This window comes from Aspergillus chevalieri, chromosome 4 (genome assembly GCF_016861735.1).
Source record: "Aspergillus chevalieri M1 DNA, chromosome 4, nearly complete sequence".
Classification (NCBI taxonomy): Eukaryota; Fungi; Ascomycota; class Eurotiomycetes; order Eurotiales; family Aspergillaceae; genus Aspergillus; species Aspergillus chevalieri.
This window is the reverse complement of record NC_057365.1, coordinates 1,411,659-1,437,500: the sequence shown is the minus strand read 5'-3', so window position 1 is coordinate 1,437,500 and position 25,842 is coordinate 1,411,659. Positions and strand designations below refer to the sequence as shown.

General features: G+C 49.6%; 9 protein-coding genes across 9 annotated transcripts; 4 read left to right on the top strand and 5 right to left on the bottom strand.

Annotated features, from left to right (window-relative positions):
* Nucleotides 1-315: 315 nt before the first annotated feature.
* PRP24 (U6 snRNP complex subunit PRP24) lies at nt 316-4,377 on the bottom strand (the record flags this gene model as incomplete). Its single annotated transcript, XM_043278722.1, has 4 exons — nt 316-1,080; nt 1,132-1,488; nt 1,543-1,770; nt 1,828-4,377. 4 exons carry the CDS (start codon nt 4,375-4,377, stop codon nt 316-318), a joined length of 3,900 nt encoding a protein of 1,299 aa, XP_043136473.1.
* Nucleotides 4,378-5,590: 1,213 nt separating this feature from the next.
* MRPL22 (mitochondrial 54S ribosomal protein uL22m) lies at nt 5,591-6,723 on the top strand (the record flags this gene model as incomplete). Its single annotated transcript, XM_043278721.1, has 2 exons — nt 5,591-5,639; nt 5,696-6,723. 2 exons carry the CDS (start codon nt 5,591-5,593, stop codon nt 6,721-6,723), a joined length of 1,077 nt encoding a protein of 358 aa, XP_043136472.1.
* Nucleotides 6,724-6,933: 210 nt separating this feature from the next.
* ACHE_40513S (phosphoglycerate mutase family protein) lies at nt 6,934-8,088 on the bottom strand (the record flags this gene model as incomplete). The annotated part of the gene is made up of 4 exons (XM_043278720.1): nt 6,934-7,326; nt 7,413-7,652; nt 7,728-7,952; nt 8,002-8,088. 4 exons carry the CDS (start codon nt 8,086-8,088, stop codon nt 6,934-6,936), a joined length of 945 nt encoding a protein of 314 aa, XP_043136471.1.
* A 448-nt stretch (nt 8,089-8,536) lies between these two features.
* Nucleotides 8,537-10,577, bottom strand: ACHE_40512S (uncharacterized protein; the record flags this gene model as incomplete). The annotated part of the gene is made up of 2 exons (XM_043278718.1): nt 8,537-9,721; nt 9,774-10,577. 2 exons carry the CDS (start codon nt 10,575-10,577, stop codon nt 8,537-8,539), a joined length of 1,989 nt encoding a protein of 662 aa, XP_043136470.1.
* A 1,429-nt stretch (nt 10,578-12,006) lies between these two features.
* Nucleotides 12,007-14,525, top strand: SNF1 (serine/threonine-protein kinase; the record flags this gene model as incomplete). The annotated part of the gene is made up of 4 exons (XM_043278717.1): nt 12,007-12,410; nt 12,471-13,306; nt 13,365-13,940; nt 13,993-14,525. The coding sequence occupies 4 exons, from the start codon at nt 12,007-12,009 to the stop codon at nt 14,523-14,525; spliced, it is 2,349 nt and encodes a 782-aa protein (XP_043136469.1).
* A 463-nt stretch (nt 14,526-14,988) lies between these two features.
* On the top strand, nt 14,989-16,398 carry ACHE_40510A (DUF3500 domain-containing protein; the record flags this gene model as incomplete). The annotated part of the gene is made up of 2 exons (XM_043278716.1): nt 14,989-15,268; nt 15,320-16,398. 2 exons carry the CDS (start codon nt 14,989-14,991, stop codon nt 16,396-16,398), a joined length of 1,359 nt encoding a protein of 452 aa, XP_043136468.1.
* A 396-nt stretch (nt 16,399-16,794) lies between these two features.
* ACHE_40509A (putative monooxygenase) lies at nt 16,795-18,392 on the top strand (the record flags this gene model as incomplete). Its single annotated transcript, XM_043278715.1, has 6 exons — nt 16,795-16,800; nt 16,847-17,682; nt 17,738-17,793; nt 17,842-18,080; nt 18,136-18,239; nt 18,290-18,392. The coding sequence occupies 6 exons, from the start codon at nt 16,795-16,797 to the stop codon at nt 18,390-18,392; spliced, it is 1,344 nt and encodes a 447-aa protein (XP_043136467.1).
* Nucleotides 18,393-19,038: 646 nt separating this feature from the next.
* Nucleotides 19,039-19,878, bottom strand: ACHE_40508S (uncharacterized protein; the record flags this gene model as incomplete). Its single annotated transcript, XM_043278714.1, has 1 exon — nt 19,039-19,878. The coding sequence occupies one exon, from the start codon at nt 19,876-19,878 to the stop codon at nt 19,039-19,041; it is 840 nt and encodes a 279-aa protein (XP_043136466.1).
* Nucleotides 19,879-21,781: 1,903 nt separating this feature from the next.
* On the bottom strand, nt 21,782-24,017 carry ACHE_40507S (ATP-binding protein; the record flags this gene model as incomplete). Its single annotated transcript, XM_043278713.1, has 5 exons — nt 21,782-21,891; nt 21,949-22,385; nt 22,435-22,742; nt 22,853-23,589; nt 23,651-24,017. The coding sequence occupies 5 exons, from the start codon at nt 24,015-24,017 to the stop codon at nt 21,782-21,784; spliced, it is 1,959 nt and encodes a 652-aa protein (XP_043136465.1).
* Nucleotides 24,018-25,842: the final 1,825 nt, after the last annotated feature.

Sequence of the window (25,842 nt, the reverse complement as noted above, 5' to 3'; positions counted from 1 at the left end):
ATATATATATCATGGAGATCAACTATACAGACATTCCATTGATATCAATCTACCATTCATAAAGGAAAAAAAAAAAAAAGGTAAATCATCAGTAAATCATAGCCACTACCAGTAGTAGGCAAAGACGCGAAGATAACGCAAAAAAAAAAAAAAAAAAACAGCCGAATAAAACATAGTCTACATCATGCCAACAGCAAATCAAATGGAAACACAATAGCAATACTCTTGTTGTAACACACAGAGTAAAGGCAAGCAACAGAACGCCTAACCTGCCATGCAAGACAAATAAGATATCAAATCCTTTGCGCCGTAAACTCACTCCGCTTGACCTTGGCTTTGTTGATTCCGCTGGATCATCGCACGGAAATCGTCGTTGCTCTTCGTCGTCGTTGTTCCTCCCTCGGTCGGGGGAGCTGTTTCTGTCGTTGTCGTCATGCCATTGTTACTGCCGTTGCCTTTGCCTTCTGCAACTTCGTTGCGCGCCTGTGTTGACGCTCCTCCGCGCTTCACGCCTAATCCACCGCGCCTTCCGCTACCACGTCCGGGTTGTTGTGGCCGCCTAACCGCGCTGGGCGGAGCAAGGACTCCCGTGTTGTTCTTCTCCTTGGATAGAGTTGAGTGCGTCACACGCGTGTTCTTCCTCTCCGCGGACTGCTTCAGCATCTCCGGGACCGTTCCAACATGCAATGGGCGCCCAGGCGCAATCTCCTGACCCTCCAATTCTAATGAAGCTTTCCCTGCAGTGTGCACATCCGCATATTCTACAATCGCACCTTGATGGTCGGGTCGCAGAACAATTTTGACAAGTTTGCCATATGACTCCGCCAGTGCGCGAATCCGTGCATCGTTAACGGTATCGGGGACATTCATCAAACCAAGCGTTCGAGCCGCGCGTTCGCCAGTCGGTGCCTCTGGGTCGGATCTGCCGTTGGCTTCGACAGACGGAGACCGCGAATCTCCAACACGGTTGACGATAGTCGTGGAACTGCGCTTCACACCTTGGGGACTGGATAGCTGTACTTGTAGTTGTCGAGAACGGAATTCCTGTTGATGCATGGCAAGCGCCGCATTTGCTTCATCCTGGATGAAATGTCAGCACCGATTCCCCGTAAGACAAACATGAAACCCCACCTTAGAAGAAAACACAACATAGCCAAAGCCCTTGCTCCCACCATCAACCTTCCTCGGAATGCGCACCGATTCCACAGTACCATACTTCGAAAACACCTCCTTAACATCATCTTCACTAGCCTTCCAGTCGATATTCGACACATGAAGCTCCCGCCCCTCGTACATAGGACCATGACGCTCTTGTTTACGGCCGGGATCCGAAATCTTAGCGACGAGTTGCTGGTCTGTACCAACTTTCGATCCGTCGAGTTCCGTGGCTTTACGAGCTTGGATGGGGTCCCTAAATTGCACGTAGCAGAAACGCCGGTGAGTATTGTATTTCAGTGATGGCCAACGAATGTCGACGATTTCGCCATGCTGTTACCCAGTCAGCAACAGCAGCTTATGAAAATTTGAAGGGATTTGGCTTACACCACGGAACAGATTGTGGATATATTCCTCATTAGCAGAGGGTGGGAAGTTAGTAACATATAGCGTCGAGCCAGATCCGAGCTGCACTTGAATGGTGTTTTCGTCGATCATTTTCTGATCACGAGTCTGCGCCATGAGGGCTTCATCCTTGGTATCAAACTCGATTATGGCGACTTCTGAATTTCCGTCCTCGCCGGGCAGCATCTTGACTCCATTGATGTTTCCGTACTGAAAAAAAAGTCAGTCAGATATTATACGAAGGGACGAATGCAATCAATGACTTACATGTCTGAAAAACTGCCGCACCCGATGTTCCGTGATATGATGAGGCAGATTCTTAACAATAACGGTCGCATTCTCGCGATCGCGTCGTAGAGGAACAGATTCGGGCTCGGGCTGCGGTTCGGTCTTGACGACTGGTACTGGCTCCTCTGCGCGCGCCTTTTTCTGCTCAGGCAAACCGTTCGATTCAGCCTCATCTTCCCGTTTCCGTTTCTCTTGCTGAACGGGTTCGGCCAACACCGCTGCCTGCTGAACCAGGGCTTCTTGCTGTGCGGCGGCTTCTCTGGCCTCGCGTTCGCGGCGAGCATTGACGGCTCTCGTGGCCTTACGTGTCGCCAGCATTGCCAGCTGCAGCTCATCCGAATCTTCATAGTCTTCACAATGGGCAATGTAGGCCTGCATAATCTTCTCGGGCCAGTCCAGATCAGTGCGCTTGATCGCCTGTTTCAGAACGGCGGTGGCAAACGACGGATTGGGTGTCCTTCGAGCTGCATCGGCAGTCGAGTCGCCTTGCACAAACTTGCTCCACGAAATCAGCTCCCACGAGTAGTAAGTGAGCCAGAACTCATAACTATTGCCACGACGTCCTACCAGGCCCTTGAACGTCTCCCGTGCGCTATCCCAGCTGCCACTTTCACTCAGATAACGGATATAGATCCGCTCGAGACGGAATAACGGATCTCCCTGGTACGACCGGCCATACTTCTTCTCGCCAAGGTCCTGAACATCTTCAATAGCAGAGCGAATACCAACCTCGGCAACATCAATATCCTCGTCAGTAGAGTCAGTCGCAAAGGCCCGCCGGCGGAGATAACTGCACCACGTCGTGTGCACTTTGAGCACCTCCTCCATTCCGCCCACATCGAGCAAACCAGTGCTTGTAGCCTTGTGCTTGATGTCGGCAATCTTGGAGAAGGACTGCAATTCGCGTTCTGAGCTGAGCAGATATTGCGACCAGAGCGTACCGGAGCTCGGACAGTGGCGTGTCGCGCGATCGAGGGTGGATGTCGTGGTCATGTTGGTATTCTTATGCGTGGATTCATCGATGAGAAACATCACATAGTCTTCCCACATATTGGCATCGGTGGGAAACCGCAAGACGGCACGTTGGTAGACAGCGTTGACTAAATCGAAACTGAACTGGCGTCGGCGCCGATTCCGGCTGAGTTCCCAATCCAAATACTCTGTATAAACAGCCCATTCCTGCGCCATGTCGCCCGCTTCCACCACATTGCGGAGGCGGATTTCGATATCCTCACGAGCTCTGTATTTGTTCTTCGCTTCCGATGTATGCGCTGCTGTATTCGACATGATCTCCTCGTAATTGGCATTGTAGTACGTCGAGACAAAGCTCGAAAATGCCTGGAACGTCTGCTCCCAGGTAGCGTGGGGTGTGTGAAGTCGGACTTCAAACAGCCCACGCACATGGTTGAGCTTCTCCTGCGATGGAACGTGCGAGAGTTCACGGATCTGAAGCTCGAGGAACCGATCCCAGACCAAATGGCTGTCATTGATCCTCCATCGAGTTGCCTCCGCACCTCTCTGCCAAACGTCCAGGACCAGTTGGAATGTGAAAACCTCGCGACCAATCATTCGGTCCTCCTCCGTCCATTGGCTATGACCAGCTTCCCCATTGGCGGCGTTGTAAAGATATAGAACCCATTCTCCGTAAATGCTCCACAGTTTCGTACTCCCGTATTCCTCCTCAACGGACCGTTGGCAGAGATCCATAACTGCGATACGCTCGTTCACGTTGCTTGCCAGCATACTTTCGTCCTGAATCCACTCAGCCCAGAGATCCTCGCCCATAGCAAACAACTTGTCCATCTCCTCGCGCGCGGTCCTCATGTCTTTGAGCAAATCGTACCGATGCGGGTCGCCGTGAATTTCCGGATTGTTTGGAGGATAGACGTGGTTCATGAAACCGGCATGCAAAAGCCGAATAAAGCTAACGTGCGCGGTATACGAGTGGGGATTCTCTTGGATCTGTTGAAAAAGCTCGGTCGCAAGTTGCGCGTCGGATTTGATAGACGTCTTCGCGTAATCCCTCTTCGGGCCATCAGACATTGCGATATCGAAGGACGAACGCGGGGTGGGAGTGTTATGCACGATAGGATTCACGTTCGGGAACATCGTCGACGGAGAAAGCTGGCTCTCGTAGGATTCCCCTCGCAGGATCGGAGCGTTTGAGCGGGGCGGCTGGTGATGCTGCATTGATGCCAAATCCGCCAATGTATCCATTCCCGGAGTCGAAGGTTGTCGAGACGGGGGCAGTTCAGTCGCTGGGGGGGTTCCACTTCCTCCTCCCATGTTCGGACCAACTGACGGACTCACAGCGGGAGGGGATGGTTCGGGGATATTTGGCGGAGCGAGAACATGCTGCGCAAGCGGAGACGAGGTCATTCCTCCCCGTCCACCAGTCGCGCGACCGCCTCGCCGAAAACCTTTTTGGGATGGGCCGGACGATGGTGCGGAAGTTGGCGCAGAGCCGGGCGTCGAGCGTCCCGACTGGGAATTCGATTCCTGTGGCGAAAGTAACGAATTGATGTCCATATTTTCTGGTCTGATTAAAAACGTCAAAGTTTTTGACAGGGCTAAGGGATGCTGAAGGAGTGACGAATGAACTAAAGGAAGGAAATTCTCAATTAACAACGGCAATCTTTCCAATCACCTCGTCCATTCCTGCTCAGCGCAGCAATCGCTGTTGTGTCACAGTATTCGTAGGCGTTTTTTTCTGCTGTTTTCTTTTTTCTTCGGAACCAAACCGAGCTGCAAAGAGCGCGAAAGAAATCCAGCAGAACCCCGTTGACACTTTCGTCCCACGCTTGCAACTAGACAATATGGATAGTCGCGGAACCGACGGCACGATGAACGACGAGCGAAGGTAGAGGAGGTAGAGGACGGAAGGAACAGAGAGCCGAGGACGAGCTATTAGGAGGACTCCAGGGCGGAAGGGATCTAAAAAAGCGGGTTAGCGAGTCCGCACGGGCGGGGGAGATGGAGAAGGATAGCAACATACAGAGTACTGTACTTGAAACGCAGACAACCTGCTAGATAAAGTAGCAGAGGACGGAGAAAAGAGGTGCGAAAAAGGATTCGGAAGAAGAAGAGAAATAAAGCCTTTGAAAGATGAGGGTCGGTGGATCGGCACGGTGGAGATGACGGTTGTCCGCTGTGTTTGGCACCGGAAGGAGGGAACACGAGTCAAGCATTGAGTGACAGGGACTTAACATGTGTATCTTGTGCTTCAGATATGAACATTTAACAACTGTAGAGAGTTGACGCTGATGTCGTCCTCGGCAGTAGGAAGAAAGAGAATGACGCTGATGAATCTCGACTCACGTCCGACAACGCCCTGACCGCCTATGGCGTAATGCCACCACGAGAAGCTCAGCCCAGTTGATGTCGATGTTCAGCTATATATCGACCTAGTATACCTATAATTGTTCTCTATATTAATGACTTGCAATTACTACTTCTATCCCGGCTTCACATAACCGACACCAGCCACAGTCCCTAGGGCTGCTCGGTTAGCCACACCCTATGCGGCATAGTCCCATGGTTCACTTGTTTCCGCCAATGACGATATGTTACAGCCACATATATCGTATTGTACTGTTACTTACAGGTACAGCATGTGGCGGTGCAACTTCCGGATATCCGCAGAGACCATCAGCGCTGCCAAGACTGGCCGCTTTTTTCGTTCTCTCCGGCAAAGAGAAGATCGTGATTGTTGACCACGGCCATCACCATCAATCCCGTCCCCATGGCGTCAATGGGTGCTCTTTACCCCTATGGGAACCTGCTCCGGTCCAGTATGTCAACCATCATCACTATTAAAACCTATGTCAAATCTAACGATGAATAATAGCCCGAGCAGGTGTGACCTTCGTCCCCCGCCGGACATTGACCTACACCACCCCCCGTCGTGCCCAAGAAGACAACAGTAACAATGGCAACAACGAAAACCCCTCCAAACCCTCCGCCCTCTCTTCGATCAAAAACTTCTTCGGCTTTGGCGGCAAGCCCTCCGACGCCCCCAAACCCACCATCACCCGCCGAGCCAACGCCCCCCCAAAGCGAGAAGGTTCCCTGAGTGCAGATTCGATCTTCGCAGAAGACGAGGCCACCCCCAAACTAATTGCCTCGGGCCGCACCCCCGGCCGCAGACCTACCGCCGAACAGCCTGCGGAGGGAGAGGGAGAAGAGCAGGATGTTAGCCTGGAGACTCGGAATCGGGAGAATATGCAGGCGGCGCTGGACCCTCGTCCTCAGGCGCGGACGCGCTGGGAGCGGAAGATGGTTGTGAGAGAGATTCGGCGTCGGGGTCGTCTTTCGAAGACGGAGCAGGTTATGCGGACGGAGAGGGAGTCGTTGTCCAAGTCGCATTGGTTTAAGACGTCGATTAAGAAGTTGGGGCCGTTGGCGAGGCAGATTGCGGGGAAGAACATCGATGAGGCGATTCTGCAGATGCGGTTTAGCAAGAAGAAGGCTGCAAAGGATGTTCTTGAACACTTGCAGCATGCGAAGAACGTCGCTGTTGTCCGCTCCGGTATGGGTCTTGGTGCTGCTGCTGGTGATGAGGCCCAGAAGCCTATCAGCATTGTCTCCAAGTCTGGTGAGCGTAAGACGATCACTGACCCAACCTCCATCTACATCTCCCAGGCCTGGGTGAACCGGGGACCGTACGGTGTTGACTACGACCACCGGGCGAGAGGCCAGATCAACCTCCTCCGCCCGCCATACACCTCTCTCTCGGTGCTGCTGAAGGAAGAACACACTCGGATCCGGGAGTGGCAGGACCGTGAAAACACCGCGCAGCGCAAGCGCAAGACTCACCTCTGGACCCAGCTCCCTGACCGGAAGATCAGCGCGCAGAACCAGTACTACAGCTGGTAGACTGCAGCTAAAAATGAGTTCATTTGTTTCTTTCTCTTATGTATTAGGCCTTGATTGGGACAAGCGGGTCTCCTGGCGTTGTGATATTCTATTTAGATCTACCTAACGGATCAGCATGTTACGAACATCAATGTACAATACCGAAAATTGTTCTGTTCTATATACACCTACGCCCTTGCTCTGCTATCTACAACACCCTAATCGCACAAATCACTCACCACAACTAGGCACCCCAATCGGCGGGTCGACCTCCATCTCCGGCTTCGGTCCAGCAACCTTCTCAACCCTCACAAGCACGGGAATCATCGCCCCAGTGGCCAACGCAAACTCCTGATGCCCAACAACATTCAGGATACTCGCAATCGCCCCCGAATGCGCCGTCAGCGACAAAACCGTGTTCTCATCGTGCTCAAAGATATCATACAACAAATCGCGTAACCGCACATCGCGCATGGAGTTCGATTCCCGCGCATCGGGCTCCCACAGCGGATCCGTGCCGTTGGCGAAGCCCTTTTCGAGGATGTACTTCGGATACGAAGCGGTTATGTTCGAGGCTGGGGAGCGCTTGTCGCAGGTGTGGATGCCGATTGTTTCGCGGAGCAACTGTTCCCATCAGCGACTATCCAGACTGCGCCGCAGGCGCATGCATCTACTGTCAAGGTGAAGATGAAAGTAAAGAGGGACGTTACCTCCTTAACAACCGGCCTGAACGGCACGGGCGTAGCATTCAACCCCTTGAACGTGATCTCCGCCGTCGCAAGACACCTATGCAACGGAGAGACATAAAATGACTGCGGAAAGGGCACCTTGCGCTCGATCTGCTTTTCCCACGCCTCATTTGCGACCTGCGCTTGCTTTATCCCCGCGGTTGTTAAGTGTGCATCGAACCAGGTTAGATTGGAGTCGCCGTTTTGGAGGGACCAGTAGCACTTTTCCAGCATATTATCATGTTATCAAGTAATTGGATATTGGGATTGGGTTGTAATAGTTTGGAAATGACTCACGTCCCACAGTTTCGTGCCGTATTTCTCCTCCGCGACATTATGGAACCCCTCGCCGTGTCTACCAAGGAACAGCAGGCGGTATGTTACATTTGGTGTTTTGTGGTGGGATTCTTGGTTTAGGTGGTGCAGGTGGTAGGCGAAGCGTTGCCATTGGGTTGTGTTTTTTGCGTCGAGGTCGGTGTCTGTGTTGTAGGTGCGGTTTATGAGGCCGAAATTTGAGGAGACCTTTTATTTGTTAGTAGCGTCCTGGGATCTGAGAAATGGGGTGGGATACATAGTTAAAAGCATCCGGGTCGGTGTCTGGGTCATCTTGGAGAAAGTACCCCGGGACGGTGGTGAGGTTGAAGTGGAATGAGGCCATGGCTGAGAGTGTCCAGCTGAGGACGACGAGCAGAGTGGCGAGTCTGTGCATGGTCAGCGCCATTATGTTAATTTGGAGCCTTCGATGATTCTGCAGAACATACCGGGGAATTGGCTTTTATAGACGTGAACAGGAATGAGATTCTCCATGCTCAAGACGTTCGGAGAATTCAGTGTCAATAATGCGATAATGTGGGGATCTAGATAAGATTATGCAGAAACGTGAATGCGCCTGAGCCATCCATTGGTCCGTTTCTGACTGTTTTCAAGCACTGTTGCCATCATAGACTACGTGAGATATATACCGGGAAGACATGGTTTAGAAATTAATCAGGTTGGCATTCGTCCGTTAATTAATTAGGCCGAGATGGAAAGACAAAGGAAGACATCAAAAAACAACATAACTAGACCTCATATATCAGGCCATCGCTAAGCTTCAAGTACACCAATTAAACGATTCGAGACGAACCACATATCCCAAGGCTCTTCCGAGCTGACCAATACTGTTTGAGACAACCAATGATAGCTTTGCCAAAGTACGACCCAACCAAGGACGTAAGTGCAGAAGGTGCTTGCCAGAGCGAGAACACTGAACCCAGCATTCTCTGTATAACTCGCCCAGCATATTCGGGAAGTGTGCTCTGCGCATTGCTTCCAGGTAGAATTTTTCCAGACGTAGTTGCAGGCGCTTGACTGTGCATCGATACCACCGTTCTCTTTCCAACATCTTCGCGAGCTGTGCGAATCTTTCCATTGCTTCCAGGTAGAGTCGTAATTGCAGGTGCTTGCCAGAATGAGCGCGTTGATTCCAGCGTTCTCTGTACCTTTCGTCCAGCACATTCGGGAGTGCGATTCTTCCCGTTGCTTCCAGATGGAAGCGTGCCAGACGTAATAATAGATGGTGCTTTGTCCGATACGAGCGTTCTCTGTAACCGCCCAGCATACTTGGGAAGGGTGTGATTCTGTGCATTGTTCGCAAATGGCGTTGTGCCAGGTGCGTTGGCAGTGGCTGGAGGGCGGACTGGTAGCATACCAGCTCTGGTTCCAGTCGATTGTATCTTTTCGTGGCTCTGTCTTTGGTGGATGTGTTCAATCCGGCTGCCTTTAGTGTAAGTATGGCACGTGGACTGAGCAGTATCGTGATTCTGCAGAGTCGAGCGAGACTGTAGGCGTCTCGAGATTTCATTTTTGCCAAGTTGCTGGGTATCTGTATTGACAACACGCGAGTTGCTTGCAAGCTGGATTTGCGGTCCAGTTGGTAGCTTGGCTCGCTTGTCGTTAACAGACACAGAATGCTGAGCTGCATAGTCCAACGACGGTCGGTCGTGTCGACGGTATAGTGACCAAAGGATCTCTGATCTGGGACACCTTGGTGTAGAGCTGTGTGGTTGTATGTCCGTATCGTTCCTGGATATGGGTTGAATCGATGGTCGTGGTGGTCGTGGGATGTGTGTTGGGTTGTGCGCTAAATCGAGAAGCGTATCGTGTGCCGTATCCCTGGGCGTACTTCTCGACGGTAGCGATGACTGTGTCGAGCGAGGAGCGAATGATTGCAACGTTGCATGCTTTGGTGGTTGAATTATCGTGCCATCGTGAACGTCGACAAGGCTTGCCTTCTTCTCAAGGCAGTTGCACTAGTGAAATTAGCATCTTCTGAACACATAATGATGGTGTTGCAAGACTTACCCGTTTATGCTGTTTTTTGTGCTTCTCACAAGCACCATGCTTCCGAACCTTGATGTAGTTGTCTCGCTGGGCTTGTGATCGAGGCTTGTGCTTCTTCGGGAGGTTCGTCGTTGCATTCATGTTCAAGTCAAGCACCAATTCAACACCACCCGGCTGGTCTGGTCCAGATAGTGTAGGAGTGGACACGCCATCTGTTGTCGCAGAGGCGGGTGTTTGGCTTGCTCCCGTTGAAGTTGGAGACGCACTACCTTGGCCCATGTACGAGGAGGACGGGGACGAGAACTCGGGGCTCGTATAAGGGTCGGTAAGCGGGGATTCCTGAAGGCGTTGCATGTGAAAAGCAATAGATGCTTCCATGCGCTTCTCCTTCTGGGAGGAGCAGCTGGTGTTCACCGCAGCTTGGGCTTCCACCGCTTGTCGAATGGTGGTGGTCAAGTCGTAGGGTTGGTCATACAAGACCATGTCCTGAAATTGGCCGTTGTTGGTGTTGCAGTCGAAAGAGGGATCGAAGAACCCGCCGTTCGGAACCATTCCCACGTTGCCCATGGGACCCGCATCAGGGAATGCGCCCAGGTTGCCCAACGCACCGGGCAGGAGGCCGTCAGGAGCATCATAGTTGACGAAATCAGAGAACCACGGCTCCGAGGAGAATTCGGATGCGGGGTCCGTGTCGAACCCGTTCATCCTGGCAATCAAGTCGCAGTCTTCTGGAGAAAGACTCAGGTCGCCCAGATGGTAGTCAAAGACATCGTTCGGGCCGAATTCTCTCGCGGGGTATTCCTGGAAGAGAGTGTTGGTCGCCATAACGGTCAACTGCCTAGCTCGTGGTACGACGGAGAAAGGAATGTTGTCCTGTCTGAGGCTTAGTCGCTCGTAAGCAACCAATTCGATATACCTCGATAAGATATCAGGACAATGTCCGTGCGACAAGAGCGGGATCCTAAACGGGACGCCGGAGGTCTTAGGAACCCAGGAGAACCTAAGGTTTTCAGAATGATATTATAAAGAGGGCCAAGGGCGAAGAGGAAGTGAAAAAAGGACAACACGAGCGACGAGAGAAGACGGCGCTTTTTGATTCTCGATGCCCGGCACTGCCTTCAGAATGAACCCTCAGGTGTCTACACTAATCCCTTTTCGACTCCCCGACCCCGGCTTAGGCTAAACCCGATTGGGAGCCCGACACCTTGTGAGTCACGTTTTTCTCTTTTTTTGAGCCTCATTGCAGGGTTCTCTATATGACATCAGGATGCCCTATACTCCTGCGAATGATGAGAACATACAAAAAGACAGCCATGACGGATGCGAATGTCATTGCAATACCATTGATGACATTGGAAATTGGGATAAAGGGAATCGGGATACCGACGACGACTACCGAGTAGAGAGTACTCCGTATAGAATGCAGTGTGCCGACTATAGATCGAGGCTGAGCTTAATCGTCATCATAGTTTGGGACTGCAAATGAGAACAACAACAGATTTTCGAATTGGATCATGATGAAATGGGTGTGTTGGACCAATGCTGGTTATGTATTCGGTGCACCGCCCAGGGCTGATCTACATACGGTACTGTCGGGCAAGACTGTGGCTATGCGCACCATAGGTTCGTGTCGAGATGTTCACCGTCCATGTTCTCGTCTCTGTGAGCTAGCCGAATAGTGCTACAAGCACTCCGTACGTACTCGGTCCTCGAGCAGTCAATCGGAACCAACCGTGGAACGAGCGATAAGCGAGGGCTATCGATATGACACCTTTGCCTGGAAATTCACGTGTCCTGTCAGCACTCGGTCATATCGACACCAATTTTTGCAATCCATCATATATGGTCCCGGGGTAGCCTACATATATATCTTCTACAGTATTTCTATAGCTAGGTCTACAATGATATTGTTGCCCTGTGTATATAGTATCCATAGTAGACCCTCTTAACTTGTATCCGTGACGTGGCGCTCTTTCCTCTCCGCTCTCCGCCCCCCGCCAACTCCAGCAATTGATCCTCTGCCGTCCTCAGTCTTCCTCTATCACTACTCTATTGATCCTACGCCGAATAGAGCAAAAAATAAACAAGGACCAGCACAAAAGTAACGAGGGCGGAAGGTCAAGGTAATTGTGCTGCACTGCGGACAGACAGAATATTCTGTCACCGCCATCGGGAACCCTGGGAAAGAAAAGAAATCCATCACGTCACATTGAACCTGCCCATCCCCTCTATCCTCCGCCTCTATTATTAAACCATGGCCGCTGCGTTCGACGACGAAGACCTTTCCGTCTCCCTCCCTCCCATCGAACGGGATCATCGTCGGGATCGCGATCGGGCTGCGGTGCCTCCTCCCTCCGGTGACAACCCGGCCGCCATGGCAATGCCTCCCCACGCTCGTCCGATCGCAAAAGGCCACGAGGTCAAGCAGTCCCCGGCAACAACGAGAGATATGCAACGACTCGATCAGTATCAGACAATGAAGATTCTGGGGGAGGGTTCGTTTGGGAAAGTCAAATTGGCTATTCATCAGCCCAGTGGGCGACAGGTCGCTCTGAAGATTATTAACCGCCGCAAGCTGCTTTCGAGAGATATGGTCGGTCGCGTGGAACGGGAAATTCAGTATCTGCAATTGCTGCGACATCCTCATATTATCAAATTGTTGGTACCCGTCCATCCTGGGGATTGGAATCTCCGAAGCTGACTATTTTGTTCCGGCAGGTATACTGTAATCGCTACCAAAACCGATATTATAATGGTTTTAGAATACGCAGAACGGGAGCTGTTCGACTACCTGGTGAAACGAGGACGATGCAATGACGCCGAAGCCCGCAAGTTCTTTCAACAGATCATCTGCGCCGTTGAGTACTGTCATCGGCATAAGATCGTGCATCGTGACCTGAAGCCAGAAAACCTGCTCATCGACGCCAATAAGAATGTGAAGATTGCTGATTTCGGTCTAAGCAATATCATGACGGATGGGAATTTCCTCAAAACAAGTTGTGGTAGTCCCAATTATGCGGCGCCAGAAGTCATTTCAGGAAAGCTCTACGCCGGACCAGAGGTGGATGTGTGGAGTTGCGGTGTCATTCTCTATGTGTTGCTCGTTGGGCGACTGCCATTTGATGACGATTACATCCCAGCATTGTTTAAGAAGATCGCTGCAGGCAACTTCCATATGCCGCCTTACATCCACTCCGGAGCAGCGCGCTTAATCAAATCCATGCTGCAAGTCCATCCTGTCCATCGATTGACGATTCCTGAAATCCGTCAGGATCCCTGGTTCCTCCAAGACCTTCCTCCTTACCTTCAACCACCGCCGGAAGAAGTCATCGCAACTGGGTCCGATCCGAACAAGGCGATTGACATCCGGAAAATTGCACCTGGGAAGCCCCTTTCTGCCCAACACAAGATTCACCAGATTGCCATCTCAAAACTCGAGCGGAGTATGGGATATGCCCGCGACGACATTGAAGACGCGTTGAAGAACCCCGAACCGAGCGCCATTAAAGATGCCTTTTTCATTATTGTCGAGAACGAGATGATGCAAACCAACTGTGAGTTCTCTAACTATTGGATGGTAAAAAAAAAAAATAGTCGTGCTGACTTGAACAGCCCCTACAGATGATAATCTCATGGCCTCCGTTGCACCTTCCCCTCCTTCTAAGAACCCATTGCCTTCACCGGCCGTGGCTAAACAAAGTGCTGCTACTCGTCCCCATGGAGCTCCTACTGTCCCGTCGCCACAAAGATTCGCCCAGTTACCACCAGAAGACGAAGAGCCAGTGCGCGTGAGCCATGTCCGAATCCTACCGACGAGTATTCCATACGTGCACGACCAGCTTATGGAACAGCGCGAACGCGAGCGCGAACAACGAGCTCGTGCTGCGCATCTCGACGCACAAGCCAGGGCTGAAAACCCGGACGATCCGGCATGGGGTGAGCGGTCGATAAATGATCAGGAAGCAACAGCTAGAGCATTGAAGCCGCACTCTCGGAGTATTGTCGATTTGGACAAGCTCCGGTTTGAGCCGCCCGAGGGCCACCACTCTACAGCACACATGCCTAAGAGATCTCGCAAGTGGCAGTTTGGTATTCGGTCGCGCAATCAGCCGTATGAAGCAATGCTGTATCTGTACAGAGCGATTGATGCACAGGGTGGAGTTTGGGACATTTTACCAGGCGATACAGGTCAGTTCAAACCATCATCCCTATTTTGAACTCAAAGCTAATGCAACTACAGGCGGTGATATCGGTGCCGACGAGGAAAAGCCTCTGCAAACGAAATATGCCCACCTTCCGTCTGATTACTACATCCCTAAGGATCCTTGGTTTATTCGTGCCCGCCTCTTGAAGGAAGGCATGAGAATACCTGGTCCTTCGCCACGAGTCCACGGCCGCACCAGCAGCACCGTCAGCAAGAGCGAGGTCGAAGAGCTACGTCGCCGTTTCAACATCACAAAGATCCCGAGGGATGACAGGAATTCCCTTGCCGTGGAAACTGCGTCTGGTCCTCCGTCGCGACGGACTTCTTCTAGCCGTGTCAACCACGGAGTGTGGGTGTTTGTTGACATCCAGCTGTACCAGCTGGAGCAGAACAGCTACATGGTCGATTTCAAATGCGATGGCTACCAGAACGTGGTACGGGAGGAAGGAGATGCGGAATGGCGTCCGATCAGCAGACGATTCCGCAACAAGGAGAAAGAGGTTACGAGTCCTTATCCGTTCCTTGATGTGGCATCTGATTTGGTGGCTCAGCTTGCCGTTGCTAGCTGAGGGAATATACTCTGCGTTTCCGCGTTTGTTCATCTTGGGTGGCGTCATGGAGTCTGGAGTTCTGTCGCAAGGCAGCTTGTGGTGTCTATATCATCGTGCATGCATTGTATTTGCGCTTACGTCTTTGTTCCTTGCAAAAATGTTGCCAAACACTGACTGGATACATCAGGGCGGATAATTTCAGTTTCTCATAGAACGCTCATAATCATACGATACTAGCATAAATTAAATGATCTCATGTCTTCTACAAGCATAACACCCGTACATTAGCACGTGTGCCCCTCAACATCTGTGGGGATCCGTCCTCCCCACGCGCAATACCCGGTGGGGACAGCGCCCTCGGCCTCGGAAATGCCGGCGCTTCTTGACGGAAAACATCTTTCCCGGGTAACCTCCCCACAGCCCCATCGCGGGGAGAGCATCAACGCCGAGTGGGATACGTATATCTACTGATAACGACACTATGTTTCAATTAAATTCCTCCATCCACTCTGCCATTGGGAATTGTTGGGATCATTGCAGGTCGGCAGCCACCATGACGGTCACATCGGAAAAGCCAACGGGCGAATATCGCCAGTATTTGCCTGATTTGAGTATCCCACGCTTCCAGAATATGCGCGAGCAGGATGCGCATGAATATGCGCGTGATTTTAAGACGTTGGCGAGACCGCCGTGGCTACATGCGTTGTATTTGCATTGGTTGGAGCTGTTGCAGGAGCCGTTTAAGGGTGTAACCAACGATGGTACGCTTCATTTTTTACAATCCAAAAGCGAGGGCTAACAATGGCCTGTAGGAAACGTCCGTCCAGGACTCTTCACACTCCAAGATGAAGACGTCCCAATCGACTCCATCGTAACCGCCACCCAAACCGTCCTAACCCTCTGCGACCAGTCCCAACAAAAAGCCCTCAGCTACCACATCGACTCCCCTGAATGGCGCACCTGGTCCAACCCTGAATTCCTCCTCAGCCACAAAGGCCTGCGACTCGACGAGGTCAAGCCCCAGCTCCGCGACGCAATCCTAACGGTCCTCAAAACCACCCTCTCCCCAGAAGGCTACGACAAAGCCATCAAAGCCATGCGCATCAACCACTTCCTCGGCGAACTCGTCGAGTCCCCGCGTGTCATGAACGAGCTCTCGTATAACTTTGTGCTTTTTGGGACGCCCTCGACAACTAGGCCGTGGGGGTGGTCGTTCTACGGACACCATTTGTGCTTGAATATTTTCTTGTATAAGGGGCAGATTATTGCATCGCCGTGGTTTACGGGTGCGGAGCCGAATGAGATTGATGAAGGGCCGCATGCGGGGACGAGGATTATGCAGGTTGAAGAGGAACTGGGATTGAGGCTTATGCAGTCGCTGAGTCCAGAGTTGCAGAAGCAGGCACAGGTGTATGAGCAGATGCATGATCCTGCTATGCCGCCAGGGCGCTGGAATAAAGATGACCAGCGGCATGTTTGCGGGGCATACCGCGATAACCGTGTCGTGCCGTATGAGGGCATTAACGTCGGGAGTACCTTCACAGATGCCCAGCGAGAGCTGCTCTATGGTATCCTTGAGCAGTACCTCCTCTATCTCCCGAAGCGATCACGGGAGCTCAAAATCCAACACATCAAACAATTCGAAGCCGAAACATGGTTCTCGTGGATCGGCGGCTTCGGAAACGAAGACCCTTTTTATTACCGCGTGCAAAGTCCCGTTGTGTTAATCGAGTTTGATCACCACTCGGGTGTATTCCTGACAAATGAGGAGCCGAAGAAATTTCATATTCATACGCTGCTGAGGACGCCGAATGGAGGGGACTATGGACATGCATTGAGGGGAGCTATTCCTTCTGTGGAGGGGATTGTGGGGAAAGAGATTACATGGTGACTAGATGGTTGTGTACGGAGTGTGTTGTGAGTTAAGTTTGCATTGAGAATTGAATGAATGATAAATGTCAAGAATATAACATATGCAGGAGTATTTGTATGCGTACAAGGATACCTCCGGAATGTCCTGCCAAGCTCTGCAAATCCGGGGGGTGGAAATCCCGAGTAGTCGGCAATCCCGAGCGATCCAGCATTGGCATCAGAGATACCACAGGGGTCCAAGGCTCGGGATTAGATGTCATCTACGTCTCATAACTCCTCGAACGTTCATTATAACTACTAGGAATTCATTTTCTTGATTCTTCTATTTTTGTCCAACTTGTGCTCAGCTGTGTAGGGTCGAGCGTTCAATACCGCAGTTCATTTCATTCCTATCAAGTTACACACGCTACTCGAAATGGTGGTGCGTCGCATATATCCCTTCGATGAACAAGGCTAACAAGGAACAGTTAAAAGAACGTCTCGACATCACCATCGTCGGCGCCGGCCTCAGCGGCATCGCAGCAGCAATCTCCTGCGCCGCCTCAGGCCACTCAGTCCGAATGGTCGAGCAAGCCAAAGAACTCGCCGAAGTAACATCCAACCCATACACTCATTACATGCACAACTCTAATCACAGGCAGGTCGGAGCCGGCCTCCAAATAACCCCCAACGCCTCACGTCTCTTCAACTACTGGCAACTTCCATCTTCAATCTGGGAAACAGCCGCAGAGCCAAAATCCGTAACGGTACATCGGTATTCAGGGCAGGTCCTTGCACATGAGGACAACTTTGGCATAAATATCCGCGAAAAATACACAGCGCCGTTCGTGGACCTGCACAGGGTTGATCTACAGCAAGCCCTTTTCGCGCGCGCAAAACAGCTAGGCGTGACATTTCATTTAAACGAGCGCGTTGAGCGGATTGACTTCAATACTACAACTGTACATGCAGCCTCCGGAAACACATACACCGGCGATCTAATAATCGCAGCAGACGGTCTCTGGTCCCGCTGTCGAGAGTGCTTCCTGGGCCGCAAAGATGAGCCCCTACCCACGGGCGACCTGGCATATCGGATCGTGCTATCTGTGGAGCAGATTGAGGACCCGGAGTTGAGGAAGCTGGTTGAGAACCCGGAGGTGCATTTCTGGGTTGGACCGGGGGCGCATGCGGTTGCTTATTCGCTGCGCGGGGGGAGGATGTTTAATGTTGTGTTGCTTGTGCCGGATAATTTGCCGCCCGGGGTGGCGAGGGAGGTTGGGTCGGTCGAGGAGATGAGGGGGTTGTTTGGGGGATGGGATCCTATGTGAGTTTCCTTTAGAAGGAGGGCGGGGGGTTATGGCTTGGCTGATGAGGTGTAGTTTGACTCGGTTTCTGAGTCATGTGGATCATGTTGATAAGTGGAAGTTGATGCATCGTGAGCTGCCCTCTTCTGCGATTGTTAAGCAACAAGCTAATGAAGCAGATGCTGAGATGGAAACCTGGGTGAACGAAAAATCCAACCTAGTTTTCATTGGCGACGCTTGTCATCCCATGCTGCCCTATCTTGCTCAAGGAGCGAACTCCTCCCTCGAAGATGGCGCCGTTCTGGGCCATTTGCTGGGGCATATGAAGAACAAATCCCAATTACCGGAAATACTCCGATTATATGAGAGTCTGAGAAAGTCAAGAGGGGAGGCTATTGTCAGGGAGACATTTAAGCAGGTGCGCAACGAACAACCATACGAGCTTGCCCTGTGTAGTGCTAATAACAATGCAGCGACACGACTTCCATATGCCCGACGGCGAAGAACAAAGGAAGCGAGATGAGATCTTTCTCTCGCAGTTGGGAAAGGAGATCAAGGGTGCTTTTCCCAGTCGGTGGTACGTTTTATCCTCCTCAAGCCATTCCTGTTGATTAACGAATCTGCTAGGACATGTCCTGAAGTGCAGCCATGGCTGTATGGATACGATGCCATCAAGGAGGCTGAGGACGCTGTTGGGAGGAACATGGAGATGTTTAAATCGGTTTTGTGATCCTTGATGGTGGTTTATTGTGTTTAACCCAGTTAATATATGATGACTGCTGTGACATGCAGTTGGTTTGTGCTATCTCACGTTGTGTACACTATATTGAACTTTCGAGTGGTCTAAAGAGCACCAACTCTCCTATTTCACTTTCAATTTCTCAACTTGTTACCCAGTACCGTCCTAGCCCTCTGTAGTTTATAGATAGAATCTACACCAACGAAAAGCTCAATATACCTCTTTCGTCAAGCTAATTCTCTCCATATAGACATCGTTTAGTCTAGAATAATCGACTTCTGATTTCCCCTTTGAGCTACGATCCGAGAGACCCCGCTTCACAATACACAGCCACTTTCTCCTCAGCCGCTCTATCAACAATTAGGCGCATTCTTTGTTGCCAATGTATGCCTTGCACATACAGCAAAGCGTGGACGCATAAGCATGGCGCACTGCTACCCTCTTTCTCATCAACCTCGCCCAGGACTGAAGGAAATATTTTAGGCCTATCGAAATACAGCTAGTAATGTCCGAAACATTGACCGGGTGAGATAAGAGACTGAGCTACTATCATGCTTCCTTGAACTTCATTTATCGATTGCAATGTCTTGAAAATGAATAGAAAAATGAATATCTACATTTCATGGCCGGTAGAAAGCTACGGAATTGTCCGCGTCCACAATCCCCAGGAAAGATCATCGTTCACGAATTCGAGAGGAATGCCTATTTCTTCACATTTGGCTTGTAACCGTTTCTCGTCTTCTTGCCAAAGGTCATCATAAAACGGTTCCCAAAACCGAATGATGATCCATTGGAGATGTGGGACCGCATCTCGCTGCTTCAGAAGAACATCATACACCCAATCAACCATCCTCAACTCATCCCACTCATTCTCGTGACCGGCTTTCATGTCGATTCTCAGGCCAACCTCGCACAGTGTGTCTGGCCAGATAGTGCTCAGGTCAACGTCATTGTCAGGATATACATCATAACTGACTGAGAGGCAGATGGGCAGTTCAACTGTTTTGAGGCAGGTGAACTTCTTCAATGCCTCTTGTACATGCTCATATCGAGTTACTTCTGTTCCATTAAAGTCCCTCTCATTAAATACAACTGGATAGTGATCTAGACCCACAGAGAGTCTTTCCACAGTGTTGCTGACAGAGTCTAATGCACGAACAATGCAGTCACTCTTTTCGAAGACATATCCACAGTAATATGAATATGCCAATCCTAGATGAAGGTTCTGTAGAGAAGTGGTTCGATTAAGGATGAAGGGGACATCTTCTTCAGGAATAGTTGAGCGAGCGAGGACAAGAGTTTGTAAGTTGTTGAGGTCTTGTGGTCGCTCCTTGAGTCTTGCAGTATCCCAGAGCCAAATTTCCAAATGTTTAAGTGCTGGCAGATGAAACCATCCAGCAAACTGATCATGGTTAAAGGATGCGGGAGGAGAGTCAGGTATCGGGTCATTCCATTCAGGAACAAACTCCTCATACATAGGTACATTGCCGCCATAATCAACTTTCTCCAGTTGATCAAAGATGGGCAGTTCCCTCACTGCTCTGTTTGGCAAGAGTATTGCGTGTTCTATCATCCGTCCTGGATACCCACCCATCCAGAGAAAGGAGTAATCCAAGCAGAGTGACTTGATATTTGGAATTTGTGAGATGAAGACAGCCACAAATGCATAAAAATTTCCACCCTGAAGTGCCTCAATCTACTCCTCAATTGGCGATAACTGAGCTGTCTGCGCAATTGCAACTGCCTTTTCCACAACAGGTGCAAAGGATATTGAACTCAGCTCCTGATCCCTGTCCATATCACACTCCTCCAGACGGGTCCAGAGAGGAGCTGAGCAAAACAGGCTGACATTTTCCACTGTCGAGGCCAAATCCGGTCTCTCTAGAATGCTCCGGAACAGTCGCAGGAATCGTCGCAGGGGAAGTGTAGTGGTCCAATTCCAGCTGATGTCCCGGTAAATAAGGCGTTCAGTGGAGTCTCACAGGCTCCGGCATGCTGCTGATGTAGAGAGGAGTTCTTCAAATGATAGCTGCTGGACAATTATTTCCCAGCAGTCTTGTGGTAGGCGGGAGAAGGGACTGGTTGTTGGTTGTGCGTGTTTACCCATACTGGTAGGAATTAAAAAGTGTGGTGTCAGCGTCAAGACATTCGGGTTTTATAACTTCAAGTGTGGCGGTGTTGACAGAGTGGTCATAGCCCACCCTGTTCTATGCTGTATGTGCCAGATCATGTCTGAAGCGGGTAGCTCAGGTTCGGGAAACCGGGAGTCGATAATCCGGACTGTATGAGGCTATATGGAAGAGAACTTTGAATTACACTAAAGGGTGATATAGATAGACTATGTCCACTATGACAATAGAATGAGTGCTTGCTTAACTAATTAGGTGCGTTTCATTGCTGTGTGATGAAACCCCTCCAGAGCTCGCTAGACTGGTCGATATTCATCCGATCTTCACTACTTTCATCAATGTCCTCTGGGCATACCATTGTATTGTGCCTGACGGATATTAGTAAATCCTATCCCCAACAGTTCTTTCGGCAACAATGAAGATTGTCCGCTTCCAAAAATAGTTAGATTTCTTCCAAGTGGATGCAGTAAGGCAAGGTTAGTATCTGCTCAATAATAGCATATATTATAGTCGGCCCTTCGGCATGGAAATCTTGGGCCTATCATGCTGGTAATAACACTCCATGCAGACGCTGAAGATGGAAAGAACAAAGCCTTATCAGATCAAATACTTCCATGTCTGATAGTAGCAATAGGCAGTTTATGACTTGAGGCTGTATGCCATGTTGCATGGCTCTGCTCACCCATTGATCACCCCAACACTCACCCTCAACTCTAAAGGCATCACCCAATCACCTGCAAACAACTAGTGCTCACCCAGACATCACCCTTAGAGCAGCAATAAAAAAAGGGCAAGAATGACGGTTTGTCGCATTTAACATGTTGCTTGTGTACGGTCATAGCCGGGTGGGTGACCCTAAAAGGTGCGAGATGGTGCAAACTCTTGGCACTCGCGCGACTAGCGTGGGTGTTTCTGATGGTCAATTGTCCAGATTAAGTTCGGGTGAATTAAGTCTACCTTCTCATCCATCAACTCACTTGTGACACTAAGAGTATTATTGCCCTGTTTGTCACAGCCTCGGTCTAGTAGCTAAAATGAGATAGTATTCTCAATCTAAACTAGGTAGCCATAAGACGAAAATATCGGCCCTGGAGAGGGAAGAAAAGAAGCCATGGGAACAAGACAAAGGAAACCTGGTGAATTCATCTGATTGCTTGATAGTCGAGAAGTTGGCTACAGCTAACAAAGATACCACAATAAAACAGATAGTCCAAGTAAGCAGTAATATAGCCATATCATCCCTGCTGATTCTCAATTATGTAGATGCACAGACATCATAAGAGCTTTCTGATGATTATACAGCTGCAACTCAGAATAATCATTGATGAATACAGCATGCCATAGCCTAGGCTCTGAAAACCCTATTAAGTTGTTAGTGGGATAACTCATGGATACTGAATTGAACACTGAGAACACACCTTTGGTTGGTAAAGAAGTCGCACAGTCAATTATGATCCAATCCTCGACCATATTCTCCTTCAGCCAGGGATGATATTTGCCACCCTCCTTGAATTGAGAGATATGTTCATCAACTTTATCATGATTTCTCAATAATTCAATCACCCATTTCTTTTCTGGGATATAGAAATCCACTCGACTGTCCTTGGTCCTTGACCACTCACTGGATATCAGCACACCTCGCCCTGCTACATGGTTGAATCCCCTGTAGAATTCATCCTGGTATTGGGCTTCCACAGGTCTGGGTTGTGACGCGCTTGACATTTTTCTGCCCTCAACTGAATGCCTTAAGTTCATTATGGAGAATTTGCTGAGGATTTCCTTGCATAATTTTGGTAGTGAGTCAAATCTGGCAGGCAGGGGCAGTGACATTGTGCCAATTGAATATTCAATGTATCTAAGATGGTCAGATCAGAACAACAATAAGGGCATGCAAGAAGAATTACTTTTCATGTAAGCGTGATGGCAGAACTGCAATATCATCACCATCCAGAGCTACCCTGTGAATCCAACCTTTCTGATAACAGAAATTGATACTTGCATCATTGATATCAAATGGAATACTTCCTTCTTCTGTGATTTTGCACAATGTGTTGGAGATTCCATTTGTAGCTCTTGATATATCTGGAAAGGAGCGATAAATTGGCCGGGTGCTTAGTTTGTCAAAGACTGTGGCAGCGTCCTCCAGGAACCAGATGACATGATCTTCTGTCAAGGTCCTAATATGTCCATGCTTGATGTCTTGGCGATAGGCCTGAAACTGTTAGCTTTTTTTGCTCAAATATGGTCCCTCAAAATGCCCCAAGGTGGGGGGGGGATGTGTTCAGCTAACAAAAAAATACTAAAGAGATATTTGGCACATACCTCATAAAGTACATCAACTATCGATGTCACCGCTCCTGGATGGCCATTCGATAGAGCAAATATATACTCCAGGGCACCTTCATTAAAATTGAATCTCTCTTCATAATAAAATGTAAGCAACCGTGAAACAACATCCTTGAACTCTTCTTTGTCATAAAATAGACCAATAGGTGGTGAGTCTTCCTGGCTTTGTGGCGTTAATGAGATGCGTTGTTGGTCAGAAAACCTGACTGGAGTGAAGAATGTTTGATCTGGGCCTGTGACCGGACTGCCGTAAGAGCAGAAAAGACAGAGTTTAAATTTGTAAACACTAGGGGTTAGTCTCTCTTTGAAGATTGTGTTCCAGAGCGCATCATCATTGTAGGTTGCCTGTGCCTCATCCACAAGAATCACAGTGTTTGATGTCAAAACCCAAGAGAGATCCTGTTCGGATTGTAATGAAGTCATGGTGGGAGCATCCTGTGTTTCTTCATTCCATTTCTCAACAAGCTTGACAAGACTGTGCCAAGGATTCATGTGATTGAGTGTTTCCCATTCCTTGATCAAGGAAACCTTTCTTCCCTCTTTGTGATAGTAGTCCCTCAAAAGTTCAGAGAGACGTGTTTTGCCACTGGCTGGAGTTCCACGCACATGGACTATGTTCACTTCATCCAAAATGGTCGCAAGTTTTGACACTGTATGCTCTCGAGGGCATATCAATTGATTCTTTGTGATGGGACGTGTCCAAGGTATATTTGCTGTAATGTGTAATTGTTAACTATAAGCATGAAAGGATCATTAAGAATGGGATATTCTCACCACCTTGTGATTCAGAGCGCTTCCGTTTCCGTGCAGTGGTATCTCCACTCACAACAACAACAATATCCACATTTGGATCCTTGCTTTCGGGGAAGAGTGGGTTGGACGTGATCATTCGGCGTGGATGTAGGAATTCACCATCATCAATCCTGAACTGCTCTTCATGATTGAGTTGCACCACAGGGCTGTAGAGAGTGAGATTGCTGTAGTGAGGTGCAGTATCCTTGATTCTTTCCTTTATCTTCTCCCATATTTTCTCCTTGAGTGTCTCAATATCGTCCTGGTCTGAAAAACACACAACAGAGAATGGCTCCCTAAGATTGCTAGGGACAGCACACCATAATTTGCGAGTGCGTGGTCGAGACATTGTCAAAGATTGGATTTGGTTGAGCACCCAGCCGGTGATGGCAGCGGCAATTGGAAGATAAGGACTAGAAGCGCACCTGCCTGATGAGAACAAGAGTTGCACCTGCCTAATAAGGGCGAGAAATGCACCTGCCTGACAACAGACAAACAATACTGTACGAAGAGGGGTTGCTGATGGCCTTTTGACACAGAGGCAAGTGATATGTGTCCATTTTCCATCCAGGATTATCTTACGACCGTTGAGAAAGAAGTTTGCAGGGAATAGAATGTAGTGAGATGAGAGGTGATCATTATGATCATTAGAGATGGATGCTAATTGCTAAGGAAGACCTGCCGCCAAGGAATGTGAGCATGTGATATTAGTGTGTTGATTGGTTGATTGATTGATTATGTCATACACGTCCCTAACGTAACCGACCACCGAGCTGGCCAGCTGGCCGCCGCCTACCGCCGAATCGTACTATACACTGATTTTGAAGCCTTTCTCCCCAGAAAATTGATATGTATTATCCATAAAAACAATAGACTATTTCTCAGGACATTTTAGCCGATTGTGGCCTATTTTACCACATGTGCTACAGGTTGGTGGCTTACGCCGCCTGGAAACTGGGTGGTATGCTTCCTCTACTATAGCCTCCTGTTCTTGCGCTTTTTGTAGTCCTTTAGCACCTGTCAGGCTCCCTCCAGCCTGTATAAAGGCCCTAGGAGCTGCTCTTCTCTGTTTTTGATGCCGGTTTTCCACGCGAAGCTGGTGGACTTCGTGCCGTAGTAGGATGGCATTTGCATGGTCATCTCCGCCCCTCTCATGACCTTTCCCATTGCCTCCTGCATAGTTGATGGGGACACCTGATGACTTTGGAGGTGATTTATTCGCTTCTTTTGGGCCTCAAGCTGGTTTATATCCGCTGGAGTCTTTCCTGCACCAAAGGATTGATTGCTATGTGATGATGAAGGCGGCGTCGGTGTTTTATATGGTATATGAAGCTTTGAAAGGACTCGCTCAGGTGAAAATGGGACCAGGCCAGTTGCTGCAAAGCTGCTTCGAATATTTGATGATGATAGAGCTTGGTAATGGACGGTAGGGTATATATAGAGGAATTCTGTTTTATCCACAACGTTGATTCCCTTCTGCATCTTTTTGGTGATTCTTTCGCCATATAAGCGTTTCAATGGCGAAAAGCAGCCAACATCCAATGGCTGAAGAAGATGAGATGAATTCGGAGGCATATATAAAGGAATAATATTCCTTTCTGTACAAAATCTGTCAAATTCTGCAGTGGCATGGCTGCTATGGCCATCCAAAATCAACATGCGATATCTCCCTAATGTACGGGAGGCTGTATGTGGCTCAAAGACAGTTTGAAGCCACTCCAGGCCTAATCCATCGTTCGTCCAGCCATTCCTGCTGACACTGATCGTATAGTCCTTCGGAACAGCATGATACCATTGAGATTGATGGTTTTCTGCAGCCAGGATAATCTGGGGAGGCAAGGCCCATCCAGCTGCATTTACGGCAATAATGGCAGTTACCCATTCGCGATTCCCAGGCTGTATGGCTTTGGCGTTACTTACCTGAGTCTCTGAGCCACATATAACTTTGGCCGTGGATGTCATGCCCATCTGAAATCCAGTTTCATCCACATTGTAGATATCTTGCTCGAGAATGCCGTATTTTTCAATAGCATTGTAGAAGCACTTATACCACCCCATAACAAGCTCTGGATCTTCACATTTGGCACGCTGATAGTCATATTTTCGGCTATATTTGGAAGAGAGTTCCTTATGGCGTTGAATATACCGAGTCACCCAATGCTCGCCAACATAGG